This window comes from Nematolebias whitei, chromosome 1 (genome assembly GCF_014905685.2).
Source record: "Nematolebias whitei isolate Nwh7 chromosome 1, NemWhi1, whole genome shotgun sequence".
Lineage (NCBI taxonomy): Eukaryota > Metazoa > Chordata > Actinopteri > Cyprinodontiformes > Rivulidae > Nematolebias > Nematolebias whitei.
The window spans coordinates 66,162,226-66,175,501 of record NC_056498.1 but is presented as its reverse complement, the minus strand read 5'-3'; the positions used below and the strand labels follow the sequence as shown (position 1 = coordinate 66,175,501).

General features: G+C 40.0%; 1 protein-coding gene across 1 annotated transcript; it reads right to left on the bottom strand.

The window, feature by feature from the left end:
- Window positions 1-1,313: 1,313 nt before the first annotated feature.
- On the bottom strand, window positions 1,314-12,085 carry chst3a (carbohydrate (chondroitin 6) sulfotransferase 3a). Its single transcript, XM_037686818.1, has 3 exons — window positions 11,926-12,085; window positions 3,984-4,523; window positions 1,314-2,010 (listed from the first exon to the last, which is right to left on the bottom strand). The coding sequence occupies exons 1-3, from the start codon at window positions 12,069-12,071 to the stop codon at window positions 1,314-1,316; spliced, it is 1,383 nt and encodes a 460-aa protein (XP_037542746.1). The 5' UTR covers window positions 12,072-12,085.
- Window positions 12,086-13,276: the final 1,191 nt, after the last annotated feature.

Genomic DNA, 13,276 nt, shown 5'->3' with positions numbered 1-13,276 from the left:
GACGAATTTAATTATGTAAAAGTTGAACAAGCAAAACTTAAATTTAGACGTATTTTAGTTCAAAAGTGACCAAAAAAAAGCACATTTTTCCTATATTAAAAGTTTAAGCTACCAAAGTTTGTACAGTCAATTCTTTTTTGACAACTCAAAACCTTTCGAATGTGTTTATTAAGCATAACTCATATAAACCAACTACTGTATAAATGTAGGAGGCAACGTTCTTTCCATGAGCAGCATGGCAGTTTCACTGAGGCCTCAGCCAAACTGAGCACAATGCTGCCATTGAACCATACTCACTCACAGTGGTTACCTTTATATACCATCAACCCACCACCTGGGTTTTTCTTAAAGGCATACACCATGAGCAAGCACCCTGTGGTCATAAAAACACACACAACATAGATTTTTAAAAGGGTACACTTTGTCATGTTATTTTTGAAGATTTTATCTCTTTCATTAGTAAACTATGAATAAACTCACTGCGCAACAATTCTGCATATTTTCATAATTGCCAGTGTATGATCTTTAAATTAGGTAGTAATGTGACATGATGATTTGAGAAGAAAGATCTTTTGTCAACGAGTTTGTTTACCATACTTAGAGGTAGAACAGAAATTGAAGACACAGTATACTGCTATGGTGGCTCCAGTGCAAAGCAAGACTGGAGAGGATGAAGATGCGTCGAAGGTAAGGCATATTCCATGAGACTGACTGGAGAGATTTTCGTCAGTATTATACATATCTATATAAATATAGATATAGATTTATCTATATATAAATATAGATATAGATGTATATAGCTTCCCATGGAGACACATTCACTTTATCCGAGTAGATGTTGAAAATATGTCAACAACACATCACGTTAGGAATAACCAGAAAAATTTCCAGCATTTTTTCAGTATAATCCCAAATAATCAACACTTTTAATTACAAAACTTCCTTCTTTTTTCCTGCTTACACACAAACAACTTGCAAACAAAAATATACTTTTGTTAATCTGTTAAAACATCCCAACGTCACCATCTACTAATGAAACCTGTGATCAAACTTGACACATGGACGTATTTAGTTTCAAATTAAATAAAGGTTGTGACATAAAGCATCAGTCTTTTTGGTGAATACAGTATGCTGATAAGTTATCTGCTTTATAAAGTGTAATGTTAAAACTAGGCACTTTATTGATGACTACAAATGTTGCAGTCACCATTGTGTGTGGTAGCCTTGCTTGTTAGGTCTGTTGTATGACGTTTTGGTATCTTCAGATTCTGATCGGTTGTATGTAGTTTGTTTTCTCTAGATACACCTCCTGATTAATAAAATTGTTTATCTTCAAGCAGACTAATAGATTTATTGATCAGCGTCCTTTCGTCTTCCACAAACTTGTATCCAAACAGTTTCATAGTGGGTCCACACACTTTCTGCACCACCTGAGCCAGTGTAAAGGGAATGCTATGTCTCCATTTCTCAGCCTGTTGTGAAGAGTTTTTCTGAGTGGAGTATATTCCACTGGCTTCCTGTGTTGTCTGCGTGTTTCTCAAAATCCACTCCCTAGCTTGGGAACTAAACGGTATGCCAGCAAACCTGTACATCTCCTCTGCTTTCTCCATCGGGTACCGAGCGATATCCTCATACCGCACCAACATGTATCGACTCTTCAGCCAGTCTGGCTGGCTCAGCCCCATCTCTACGGAAATCCTAACATGATCACAGTTCCCCTTGAGCCTCTTCACCTCCTCATCATCTTCAGGTACAAGGCCGTCCTGCGCCCAGGCCTTCCATGTCTTATACTGTGAGGAGAAAGCCACCATGCGAGATGCTAAGATGGCTCGTGGATCTCGAACCAGCTGGATAACTCTGACGTCCAGGCGAGGGTCCTGCACCAAAAGCTGCAGCGTGTCCAGCTGTCGCACACGGACAGTCTTTATAGCATGGTGCTGTTTAGACAAGCAGGACTGAGAGGCAAGCGTCAAGTTCAGTGGCCCACAGCGACGAGTCTTACAGTGATACCTAAGATAAAAATAATATAGTTTACTATTTATAGACAAAAATTTGTTAGAGTTGCAAAATAGGTTAATTAATGTTTAATTTCTGCATTGGGAACATGAGAAATGCTTAACTACAACTTCTAAGGGTCGTCTGAACCTAAAATCAGCGAGCTAAAAACTTGGCGACAAATGAGAACCAATAATTGATTAGTAACGTAAATTAGGCACTTTAGCAGTGACATTTTTTTAAACAATATTTCTTTCTGATTTGTTTGCACCCCTTACAACATACAAGCAATTTGGGTGAGAAAAATTTACATTTTTCAGAACTTCCTAAACAGGTGTGTAACAATACATCAATTTAAATTGATATATCAATTAAATGACTAATGATTCAATTATATCGTGGCAAAACTAAAACATCGATTCATATCATCATCTTTAAAATATGCTTTTATTTTGAAATTCCCAAGGCACGTCTGTGTCACCATTTCCGTGCACGGCTGCGCTCACGGCCGCCTCAGCAACATGGCAGACGAGGCAGAAAACACAGAAAATGAAATTCACTCTCCTGCTGGATTTAAATCAACACTGTGGAAATATTTTGGATTCCAACAGAAGGACGGCTCAACAGACAAAACTCATGCTGTATGCAACAGGTGCCAGAGTGAGTTAAAATACTCGGGAAACAACAAATGTGGCCGTTCACCTGAAGAAGAAACACGGCATTGATAGCCATGTTATGTAAGCTCAATATCTATTTTTGTTTCTTTATAACTGAAAGGTAATCAGGGCACTTTTAAGTTAACTGGTTTTAAAAAATGCACTTAAACATGAGAAATGTGAGACTATACTGAACAGGTCATTTATTTTTATTTTTTCAATAATTAAGAAAAAATGTTGGTTTTTTTTTATTTAAATGCCTGGTGCCTGTTATAACAGAAATAAAAAGGTTAAATCATATTTGAATTGTTTTTGTAAAAATTTTTGTGTGTAAATGAGATGGGCATTTGATATCGCAATATATCGATTGCAGACTTGTGAATCGAATAGAATCAAAATCATATCGTGACAACTTTGTGATATCAAGAAAAATTGTATTGTCATATAAACAAATCAATATAATATTGTATTGTGGTAAAGCTGGTGATTTATACCCCTATTCCTAAAGTGTAGGTATTTAAAACAAGTCTCTGGTTTTTGAGTCTGTGAGCACTTAACAAATGGAGATGTTGCAGTCAAATTTACACGTGACTAATATTGCTTTATGGATTAATGTGCAACAGAAACCTTAATGCCTGAACAATTTTAGAAATTTTTGTCTGGATAAATTTATTCTGACACTATAATCTTTTTAAAATAAATCATTTTTCTCAACCACTTTGGCCTTGGTTTGGTTTGTCCTCATGCTGTTTCTGAGGTTGGCTTGAAACACAGCAGTGAAGGCTACCTATGGGACAGGTCTGGTTGGCAGGCCGCAGACTGAGGAAGTCCTCTGGATGGGGGATGAAAGGTTTCTTACTTAAAGAAACTGGTCCAGATGACAAGATTTAAACTTTTTTGTTGTTATAATCATTAAAACTTACTAGTGGTAAAAAAAATAGTTGCTAACAAGGTCAATGCTAAAAGGAAAAAGTAAACATGGAATTTAAAAACAACTTGACATTTACAAAATATGCCTTAGTATAATTATTTTGAAAATGCTAGCCATGTTCTGAATCATCTTTCGTTGCATTTTGATCAGTTATTAATTTCAATGTTATTGCCTCCTTTTGGCCCTGCATTTTTGCATTTGTATAGGATTTTTGTGTTCTTGTCTGAATTAAGATATATTTTTGAAAGTTAGGACATCTGTACGTAGCATACATGAGGCTGAGTTTGATGCAAAATGCTGTCGCAACCAACCCCCACCTTCCTCTCTAACAGTAGAGTGAGTCTGTTAAAACATTAAAACGTCTTTCAACAGCAAGCTTCTAAAAGATGGAAAAAAAATACCTCTCAAAAACGTCTTTGTTCACAGGGGCGCAGACAGGTTCGTCACAAAGCGATAAGCTTGACTCTCTGCGAAAAAGAGCAGGGGTGACGTGGTCATTTGGTGGAGGAGAGATGAACTTCTCTAGGAATGAAAAGTCACACAGGAAGAGCGCTCGGAGTACGTCACGGTAAATCCATCCTAAGCCCGTCCCATTGTTTGTCTCTGCCGTTGTGGCCAGCATGCGTTCAACGTGCCACAAAGGCTCAAACAAATAAAACATGTTCTCTCCATGCTGGTTAAAAAACTCCCCCACAAACGACGATCCTGTTCGTGTGCTGGCCATGAGCAGTACATGCTTGCGGCTGCCTCTGTAGCTGTACATGTCTATATCATCCAGTTCTTGCTCGTCAGAGAAATTTGTGTTTCCTCGACTGCCAAGCCATTTAGAGGGCAGCGCTTTGAGTAGCGCCAGCAAGTCATTTTGTGTCATGTTGCTCTCATCTTGGGGAGTCTGTGGGGTCTGCTGTGGACTCTGCCTCTTATTCAGCTTATCAGAAACCCTAAGGAAACACAGAGAGTCAATCAGGAATTATCGCATATAGAACACACAGTGGTAGAGGTAAATTATATGGCTGTGGGGGAAACTGGATAAATTCTAAATAGAGACCACACTGATTCCATACTGGTTATCTAATGACCAGCTTCTAAACATCCAAACAAAAAGTTTCAGTTGTGTACACAACAAAATTATAAGCGCAGCTTCTGTCCCAAGTCTGTATTTGTCACCTCTGAGTCTCTCAGTAAATTTGAGTATCGTATTTCTCAGCTAATAAATCACTTTTGTTTGTGCATAATTTGCATGCCCTGCGACTTATAGGCCGAAGTGACATGTTTATGGATTTTTTCCCATATTTATAAACCAATTTTTGAATGACATATGACTGTTTTCATTCATTTTGACTGAAAAAAAGTACAGCATCATTTTCAGCCACTAGATGGAAGCAGAGTAGTAGTAGCTGTATGGCATGCAGTTGTATCATGTAATAAGTAAACGTGGCTATAATGACAAATACAAAAATGTTCAATACAAAATGAACTGGGCTTTATTTATTATACTTTATACTTTAATGTTTTTGTCTTGGATGACTGAGAATCTTCACCAGCTTTTAATGATACAATCGGCTTCGTCCCCCCACCTTCGTTCTGCTCGCTGCTCAAACCAGCTGCACCGCCCCAGCAAAATTCAGCTAATTTCACCATTAAAGTGCATTTATTAAAGAAAAGTTCAACTGAGACACACCTTTGCTATAACTTCAAGCAAACAAATAATTGTTTTTAAGTGTTGATCTTGTTAAATTTTTGTTAAAGTCCTCCTGTACACGTTCCTGCAGCTGCCATTTGGCAGCCCATTGATTTTTGGCACAACACCGGCCCACATTTCCGAGTTCGGCCCACATTTCCGGTTTCGGCCCACATTTCCGGGTTGTCAGCGGTGATGCGTAGCAAACGCAATGCATCAGTGGTGACGCATAATAGATGTGACGTATAAGGTGAAGTGACATATTTATGGATTTTCCACTTTTTTAGACATATTTGGACTGATGTGACTTATAAGGCATTGCGACAGGTACGGCGGAAAATACGGTACTCTAAATTGAATATCTTTTTTTTTTTTTTTTAGATTTACAGAAAATATTGTTACTCTGCTAATGATAAAAATATGGACTTGTGTCCCTTTTTATAACTTGGTCACACCATCGGTACAGTATTTTTTTTTTTTTAAATCATCACTGCTGGTCTTCGCATTTTTTAACAGACCAAACAGAGGCAGCTTTGTCAGATGAAACTTGCGTTGCAACATCAGTCAACAATGTTGTTGACGAGTGGAATGAATCAACGTGTGTGTGGCTGCCCCCAGTACACACGCATACATTGATTCAGATCTTTGACTACCTCTGCAGTCAAATTATAAAGAGGACGAACATGCCTTGAAAGTGTAATGTTAAAATGTTGGTGCAAATTCCAGTCTTTAACATGTTTTCCTTTATTCTGCTTCATTTGACTCAGTGTGATAAAATACTTGTTCAATCAGCAATCTATTTAGAGGCTCCAGCTTTTTAAAGTATTTTCTTTTAGTTTCATCAGGTGAACTAACTCTGACTGGGTGTTGGACAAGATCTTACCAGTCTTTGAAAAAAGTCATGTTGGTCAGGGAACACCTTGTATCAGAGAAAAATGTCCCAGGGACTCCCTCAAAAACTTCTGCTTATGCAAAAAAAAATTTTTTTTTATATATATATGTAATTTTTATTCATTTCATTTAAAAACATGACAATTAAAAAGAACTAAACACAAGATATATATATATATATATATATATATATATACAACCAAAGATGGCGGCGCAGGCACACGCTACGGCTTCTCTCCCTCCCGACAAAACGGTGTTTTCGTTTTCTTTGTCCTGCAAGCTTTTACTTGTGCTTGTACGTCTTTGTCATGTCTACATGTCCTAAAATGCAAGTATAGCCGTGAGTTCCTGCTTGATGTCGGAAAAAACACACTTTTAGGAATAAACAGTGAACTCAAAGAACTATGTGACTGCGGCCTGCTCTGGAAGCCAGTACCATCACCGACCCTCACTCCTTCATCACGCCCACAGTGGAAGCGTCATAAGCGGCGCGACAGGAAGCAGAAGCTGGGTAAGAATACACAAGAAATAACCCGAACGGAGTGTTTACATGACACACTTTTATTCCAACCGGCCATTTGATCCGGTTACTTATGTCCATGTAAACATACCCTGATCAGAGACAGCAAGGATACACGGAGTCTGTGGTGGGGAATACAGACCATCAAGAACTACAAGCCTGCCCCACAAACCTGTAACAGCACAACCTCTACACTGAATGAGCTGAATGACTTCTTTGCTCGGTTTGAAGCATGTAACAGCACACCTGCACATAAACTCTCCCCCTCTCCCGATGACCAGGTGCTGACGCTGTCCACCGACAGTGTAAGGCGATCATTCATCAAGATCAACGCCCGAAAAGCTTCTGGTCCTGACAACATGCCTGGTCGTGTGCTGAAGGACTGTGCAGTGGAACTTGCAGCAGTCTTCACAGATATCTGTAACATCTCGCTGAGTCAGACCATCGTCCCCACCTGTTTCAAAGCTACCACCATCATCCCTGTCCCAAAGAAGGCATCGCCCTCCTGCCTCAATGTCTATCGTCTGGTGGCACTCACCCCCATCCTGATGAAGTGCTTCGAACGGCTAGTCATGAAACACATCAACTCTGTCCTTCCTGCCTCCCTGGATCCCTTCCAGTTTGCATATCGGCCAAATCGTTCAACCTACGACGCCATCTCCTCTGCCCTCCACACAGCCCTCACACATGTGGACACTAAGGGCTCATGTTAGAATGTTGTTCATTGACTTCAGCTTGGCATTCAACACCATCATCCCCCAACAGCTCATGCTTAAACTGGACAGTCTGGGGCTGAACATCTCATTGTGTAACTGGCTGCTAGACTTCCTGACCGGGAGACCACAGGCAGTACGGTTTGGCAGTAACGCATCCAGCACCATCACAGTGAATACAGGGGTCCCCCAAGGTTGCGTGCTGAGCCCACTTCTATTCACCCTTCTGACACACAACTGCACACCATCATACAGCTCCAACTACTTTGTCAAGTTTGCGGACGATACAACTGTGGTGGGTCTCATCAGAAACAATGACGAGACAGACTACAGGAACGAGGTGAGCCACCTGGCCTTGTGGTGCGGACACAACAATCTCTCTCTGAACGTGGATAAGACAAAGGAGATTGTTGTGGACTTCAGGAAGATGCACGCCCATCCTCCTGCGCTCCTCTGACCATCAATGGCACTACTGTGGAGAGAGTGAGCAGCACCAAGTTTCTGGGAGTGCACGTCTCAGAGGACCTGTCCTGGAGCAGAAAAACTGCATCACTGGCCAAGAAGGCTCACCAACGCCTCTACTTTCTCCGTAAGCTGAAAAGAGCTGGAGCTCCAACCCCCATCATGTGCACCTTCTACAGGGGTGCCATAGAGAGTGTCCTGACCAGCTGCATCACGGTGTGGTTCGGTGCATGTACTGCATCCTGCCGCAAGACACTCCATCGCATCGTGAGAGCAGCCGAGAAGATCGTCGGCACCTCCTTCCCCTCACTACATGACTTACACAGTACCCGCCTCACTCGGAAAGCCCTCTGCATGGCAGGTGATCCCACACACCCACTACGCAGCTTCTTCAGCCTGCTGCCATCAGGGAGGAGACTGCGGAGTCTCCAGGCTCGAACCAGCAGACTGCGAGACAGCTCTGTTCATCGGGCAGTCAGGATGCTGAACTCTGCCTGCTCTGCCTCCCCTCCCTCTTGTACCGCCTTAACACACAAAACTTTCACACATTTCCACACAACACAAAAACTTTCTAACACTGAACTCTGCATCATTAAAAAACAGGTTATGCACTCAACACATGCTGAATTATTGTGGATTTTTCCTTCAAACTACTCCTAAAATAAGGCTTCACAAACATCTCAATTCCTTTAAGAATATATACACTCTCTCTTTTAACAAAATTTGTTAGAATATTAACGGGCAACATGCCTTTATGTGCCCTATACATAGGCAACAAAATGTTATAATTAACCAAATCATAGAATTTCAGAATTTTCAGTTGATAAAATAAAGTATTCAACGGATATCCATTGTTTTTTTCCATAATAATTCGTACAGCTCTTTTCTGTAAAATGAACAAAGGATTAGTTATAGTTTTACATGCTTTACCCACGCTTTACAAAATAATTTTCTGACATTTAAAGCCCTAAATGCCATAGAAATATATTTTTTTGTTGTTGCTTGGTTAAGTTTCTTTGTTTTACTGGCACATTGGCCCCCATATGTATTTATGTACTTTTTAAAATGATATAGTGAATATTTATTGTATTTTATTTTGCGGACCCACAAACTACAACTCACGGACTGCTGGGCTTCCTGGGACCCCAGTTTGAGAACCTCTGGTTTAGACATTTTATATTGATACCATCTTTAGATACATGTTTAATCTTTTTGGGGTTAAATACCATTTATCAATCAGTATAAATGTATTAGGGTGGCATGCCTTGCAGACTTGCTATACGACAGAACAAAACTCTAAAGGTTAACAGATTTTTGACCATTTCCAAGGATTTAGAATCATGTTTGGATTGTTCATAAGGCAGTTGGGGCATAGGCCTCCCAAAATAAATAAATAAATAAAAGTAATTTGCTCCCAAAGGTAGTTTGCCCAAGAATGTTTCCCTCATTAGAACCACACCTGTTGGCATTCTCATAAACAAAAAACACTGTTTCAGTCATTTATATACAAGACCTAACAAGGTTGAGTCAGGTCCTCTGGATGGGTTCTGACCCGTCCAGAGGACCTGACTCAACCTTGCTAGATTTACCGTACTTTCCGCCGTACACGTCGCACCGCCGCATCAGTCGCATCAGTCCAAATATGTCTAATACAGTGGAAAAAACATAAAAATGTTGCTTGTCATATAAGTTGCATCTATCATGTGTCACCGCTGATGCGTCGCGTTTGTTTCGCGTCACCTCTGACAACCCGGAAATGTGGGCCGGTGTTGTGCCAAAAATCGAATGACTGCCAAATGGCAGCTGCAGAAGCATGCACGGGAGGACTTTAACAAGAATTTAACAAGATTAACACTTAAAAACAATTATTTGTTTGCTCAAAATTATAACAAAGATGTGTCTCAGTTGAACTTTTACTTAATAAATGCACTTTAATGGTCAAATCAGCTGCATTTCAGAAGTCGATTTGCAGAAGCACGCAGAGGGAGGACTTGCTGTGCATTTCTTCTAAATTTAACAAGATAACCACCTAAAAACAATTTTTTGTTCACTCAACATTAAAGTAAAGGTGTGTCTCTGTTGAACTTTTCCTTGATAAAATGCACTTTATTGGTCAAATCAGCTGCATTTCGCCTGGGCAGCCGGGCGAAATGCAGCTGATTTGACGTTTGCTCCAGGAGTTCCAGAACGAGATGACGGTGGCTCTGTATGGCAAGCCAAGTGTATCATTAATAGCCACTTTTACACTCACTTTTATGAGACACTTGGCTTGCTATATATGTCAAGTGCCCCCTAGTGGTTGCAAATGGTAGTGTTCAATATTTTCCATGTCAGAATGAATGAAACAGTCAGCTCTCAGCCAAAAATTGTGTTATAAATGTGGGGGAAATAAACATAAATATGTTGCTTCACTGTATAAGTTGCAGGGCATGCAAATTATGCAAAAAACTCCAACTTATACGGCAAAAAATATGGTATCTTTCTGGATTATTGAGCATGCATCAGGACATACACAAGACATTTTTTTCCCTATTCAGGTTTGATATTTACACAGTCGAGGTCTTCTGTCATCTTGGCTCAAGACACTGGAGTCAAGGAGATAGGAGAGGAACCTGACTTATAAGATGCTACGAATGATGAAGTATCCAAAGATTAAATCAGCTCTGCAAATCAGAGACTCTACTTCCGCAGACGGCTGAGGCGAGCTGGTCTGGGAAGCTCAGTCCTCACCTCCTTCTACAGGTGTGCAGTGGAGAGCATCCTGTGCTCGAGCATCAATGTGTGGCATGGAGGCTGCACAGCTGCAGAAAGAAAAGCTTTGCAGAGAGTGGTGAAGGCTGCACAGAAATCTGTTGGAATCAGTCTCCCCACCATCACAGACATCTACACCTCCAGATGCAGGAAGAGGGCCACCTGCATCATGAAGGACCCCACCCCCCCTACACACACACTTTTTGCCCCACTCCCCTCAGGAAGGAGGTTAAGGAGCATTAAGTGTAGAACCACTAGACTGAGGAACAGCTTCTACCCTGAGGCTGTTAGACTCATGAATCTCTAACTAGAATAATCACTGTGAAAAACCATATCATGTTGCTGCTGATCTGTTTCATGTTGCTGCTGATCTGTTTCAATGTTGATGTGTTCATGCGTGCACATCTGCTCACAGACTCATGTTCATGTTTGTGCTGATGTTCAATGTTTTATGTTATGAGTGCTTAGTGTATATTTAGTTGATGTTTTTCTTAGTTCATATCTTAGATGTTATTACTGTTTTTCTTAGACATTTTATTGTTGGATGTAACTGGGACCCCGTGTACATAATTTTGCTCCACCACATGTACCACATGAGGTGCGAATGACAATAAAGAAACTCTGACTCTGACTCTGAAATGATCCAGACCAAGAGACAACCGGTGAGGAATAATCCAGAGATGATGGGGAGGTCCCTGCTGGTACATGCTGATATAATGCTGTTACAGTCCATTCGAAATAATAAAAAAAAGGATCTTCATTCAGAATGTATTTAAATATTTAAAAACAGATGTCATTGATCTTCTGTGACACAGTAATTGGTGTCTTCTTGTAAAAATGCTGTCATCAAAATGGTCTATTTATTCTGGTATTTACTCTCTTACAGTAATTAAGGGTTAAGTAGCTGAGTGAGGCTTACAAGCCATAAAAACAAACAGAAGTTTAACTGTATCATTTTTGACTGGAAACTGAAAAGTAGTTATCAAGAAATTAACCTAATAGGAGGGTCAAATAAGGTTTAAAGCTCGCACACATCTGTATCTTTACATGCTCACAACATTTGCTGCTGTTTCATTTCAAATCTAAAACCCACAGACTTCCTGTCTCGTTCTTAGTTTCTGTTTCGTCTGCTTTAGGAGGAAAGTGACATCTTTCTTGCATGTTTGTTTAAAATAAATAGCTCAGAATGACTTCAACTGCCTATTCATTTAATTTTTATCATAGCTGTTTATAGGGCATTGACCTCAAAGGAAAACAAGGGAAAGAAATTAATGTACAAGAAGTTTCAAGAAATTGAAATGACCAACATTTCGTCATCATCTTACCTTGAGATGATGTTGATTTCTTTTCCAATGATGACCAGGGCCACAATACAAATAAAAATGATAGCATACTTGGTCTTCATTCTTGGGTTCTGGCTTTTATTGTGGATGTTTACAGTCTGGACTTTGTGTTGGTCATAGCCTTTCATGCAGAGGCTTCATTCTGCTGGAAAAAAAAATGCTGTTACAACCTGTAGGAAAATGTCTATAAAAACATATTGTCATATTATCACACAGAAGCATTATGGGAGATTTTAAAAAAATGTTGATTTTATCTTAAATTCTGTCCAAGCTGTCTTATCTCTTTACCATGACACCAGCTTCAAAACTTCCTAGAAACAACAAAAGAGTAAATTGAGTTCTGCTGGAGCTCAAAAGAGTCATCTTATCAGGAAATAAAATGTTTATAAAAAATTATAGTTATTGTTCATATCACAGAGACTTCCAACAAGATCAGTGCTGCAGTCACCAAACCAAAGCCAAGCCTTAACAAGTTCGTTAGGGGTTTATATAAAAATTAAATCTTGATAAGCCAGCTTTAAGAAGTTTGTATTACCATTTGCTAGAAAGTTCCTGGAGAAATTTTGACGGGGACTGCCAGGCTGTGGCTGATTTAAATTCTTGATTTGATAGCAAAAGTTGTTTGGATTCGCTCTCAGCTACTACTATACCAAATTTCAGCTGAAAAGCTTTAAAAATGGCTAGGTTATAGTCAATTTTGTGTTTGCTGAGGTAGCTGTGGCAGACTTCTTGGATCAGAATGGCTCCAAAACTTAATCAGTTCTCGACATTTATCTGATGATTACTTTCTGCGAGTTTCAAACAAATCCAAAAGTTATTTTCTGTTTGCATCAGGAACCTGTTTATTCACTCTGTCATGTGACTTGACAGCAGGACTTAGTGTGAGGAATGTTCTCTCATTCATTTCCTATGACGAATTTAAGTGTCTTTGAAACTTTGATGGGGACTGCCTTATTATTATTAATATCAATCCATCCATCCATTATCTTTTACCCGCTCATTCCATTTTGGATCATGGGGGTCGCTGGTGCCCATGTCCAGCAATCACTGTGCGAGGGGCGGGGTACACCCTGGACGGGTCGCAGGTCCATATATGCCCCTTTTCTATAAGTACCTGTAGTACCGGTACAGCACGGCTCTACTCTACTCGGTACGGTACAGGTTGTGTTTCCATTATGCTTTCAGTACCGGTTCCAGTGGGCGGGGTTCAAATTGACGTCACCACCTCTCACCAGCTGGTAGCGCTGAGACGCAGAAACTGTTTTCAGTACAGGTTGAGAATTTATGTTATTTTGAAGTTGTGTGTATGTATGTATGCATGTATGTGTGTATG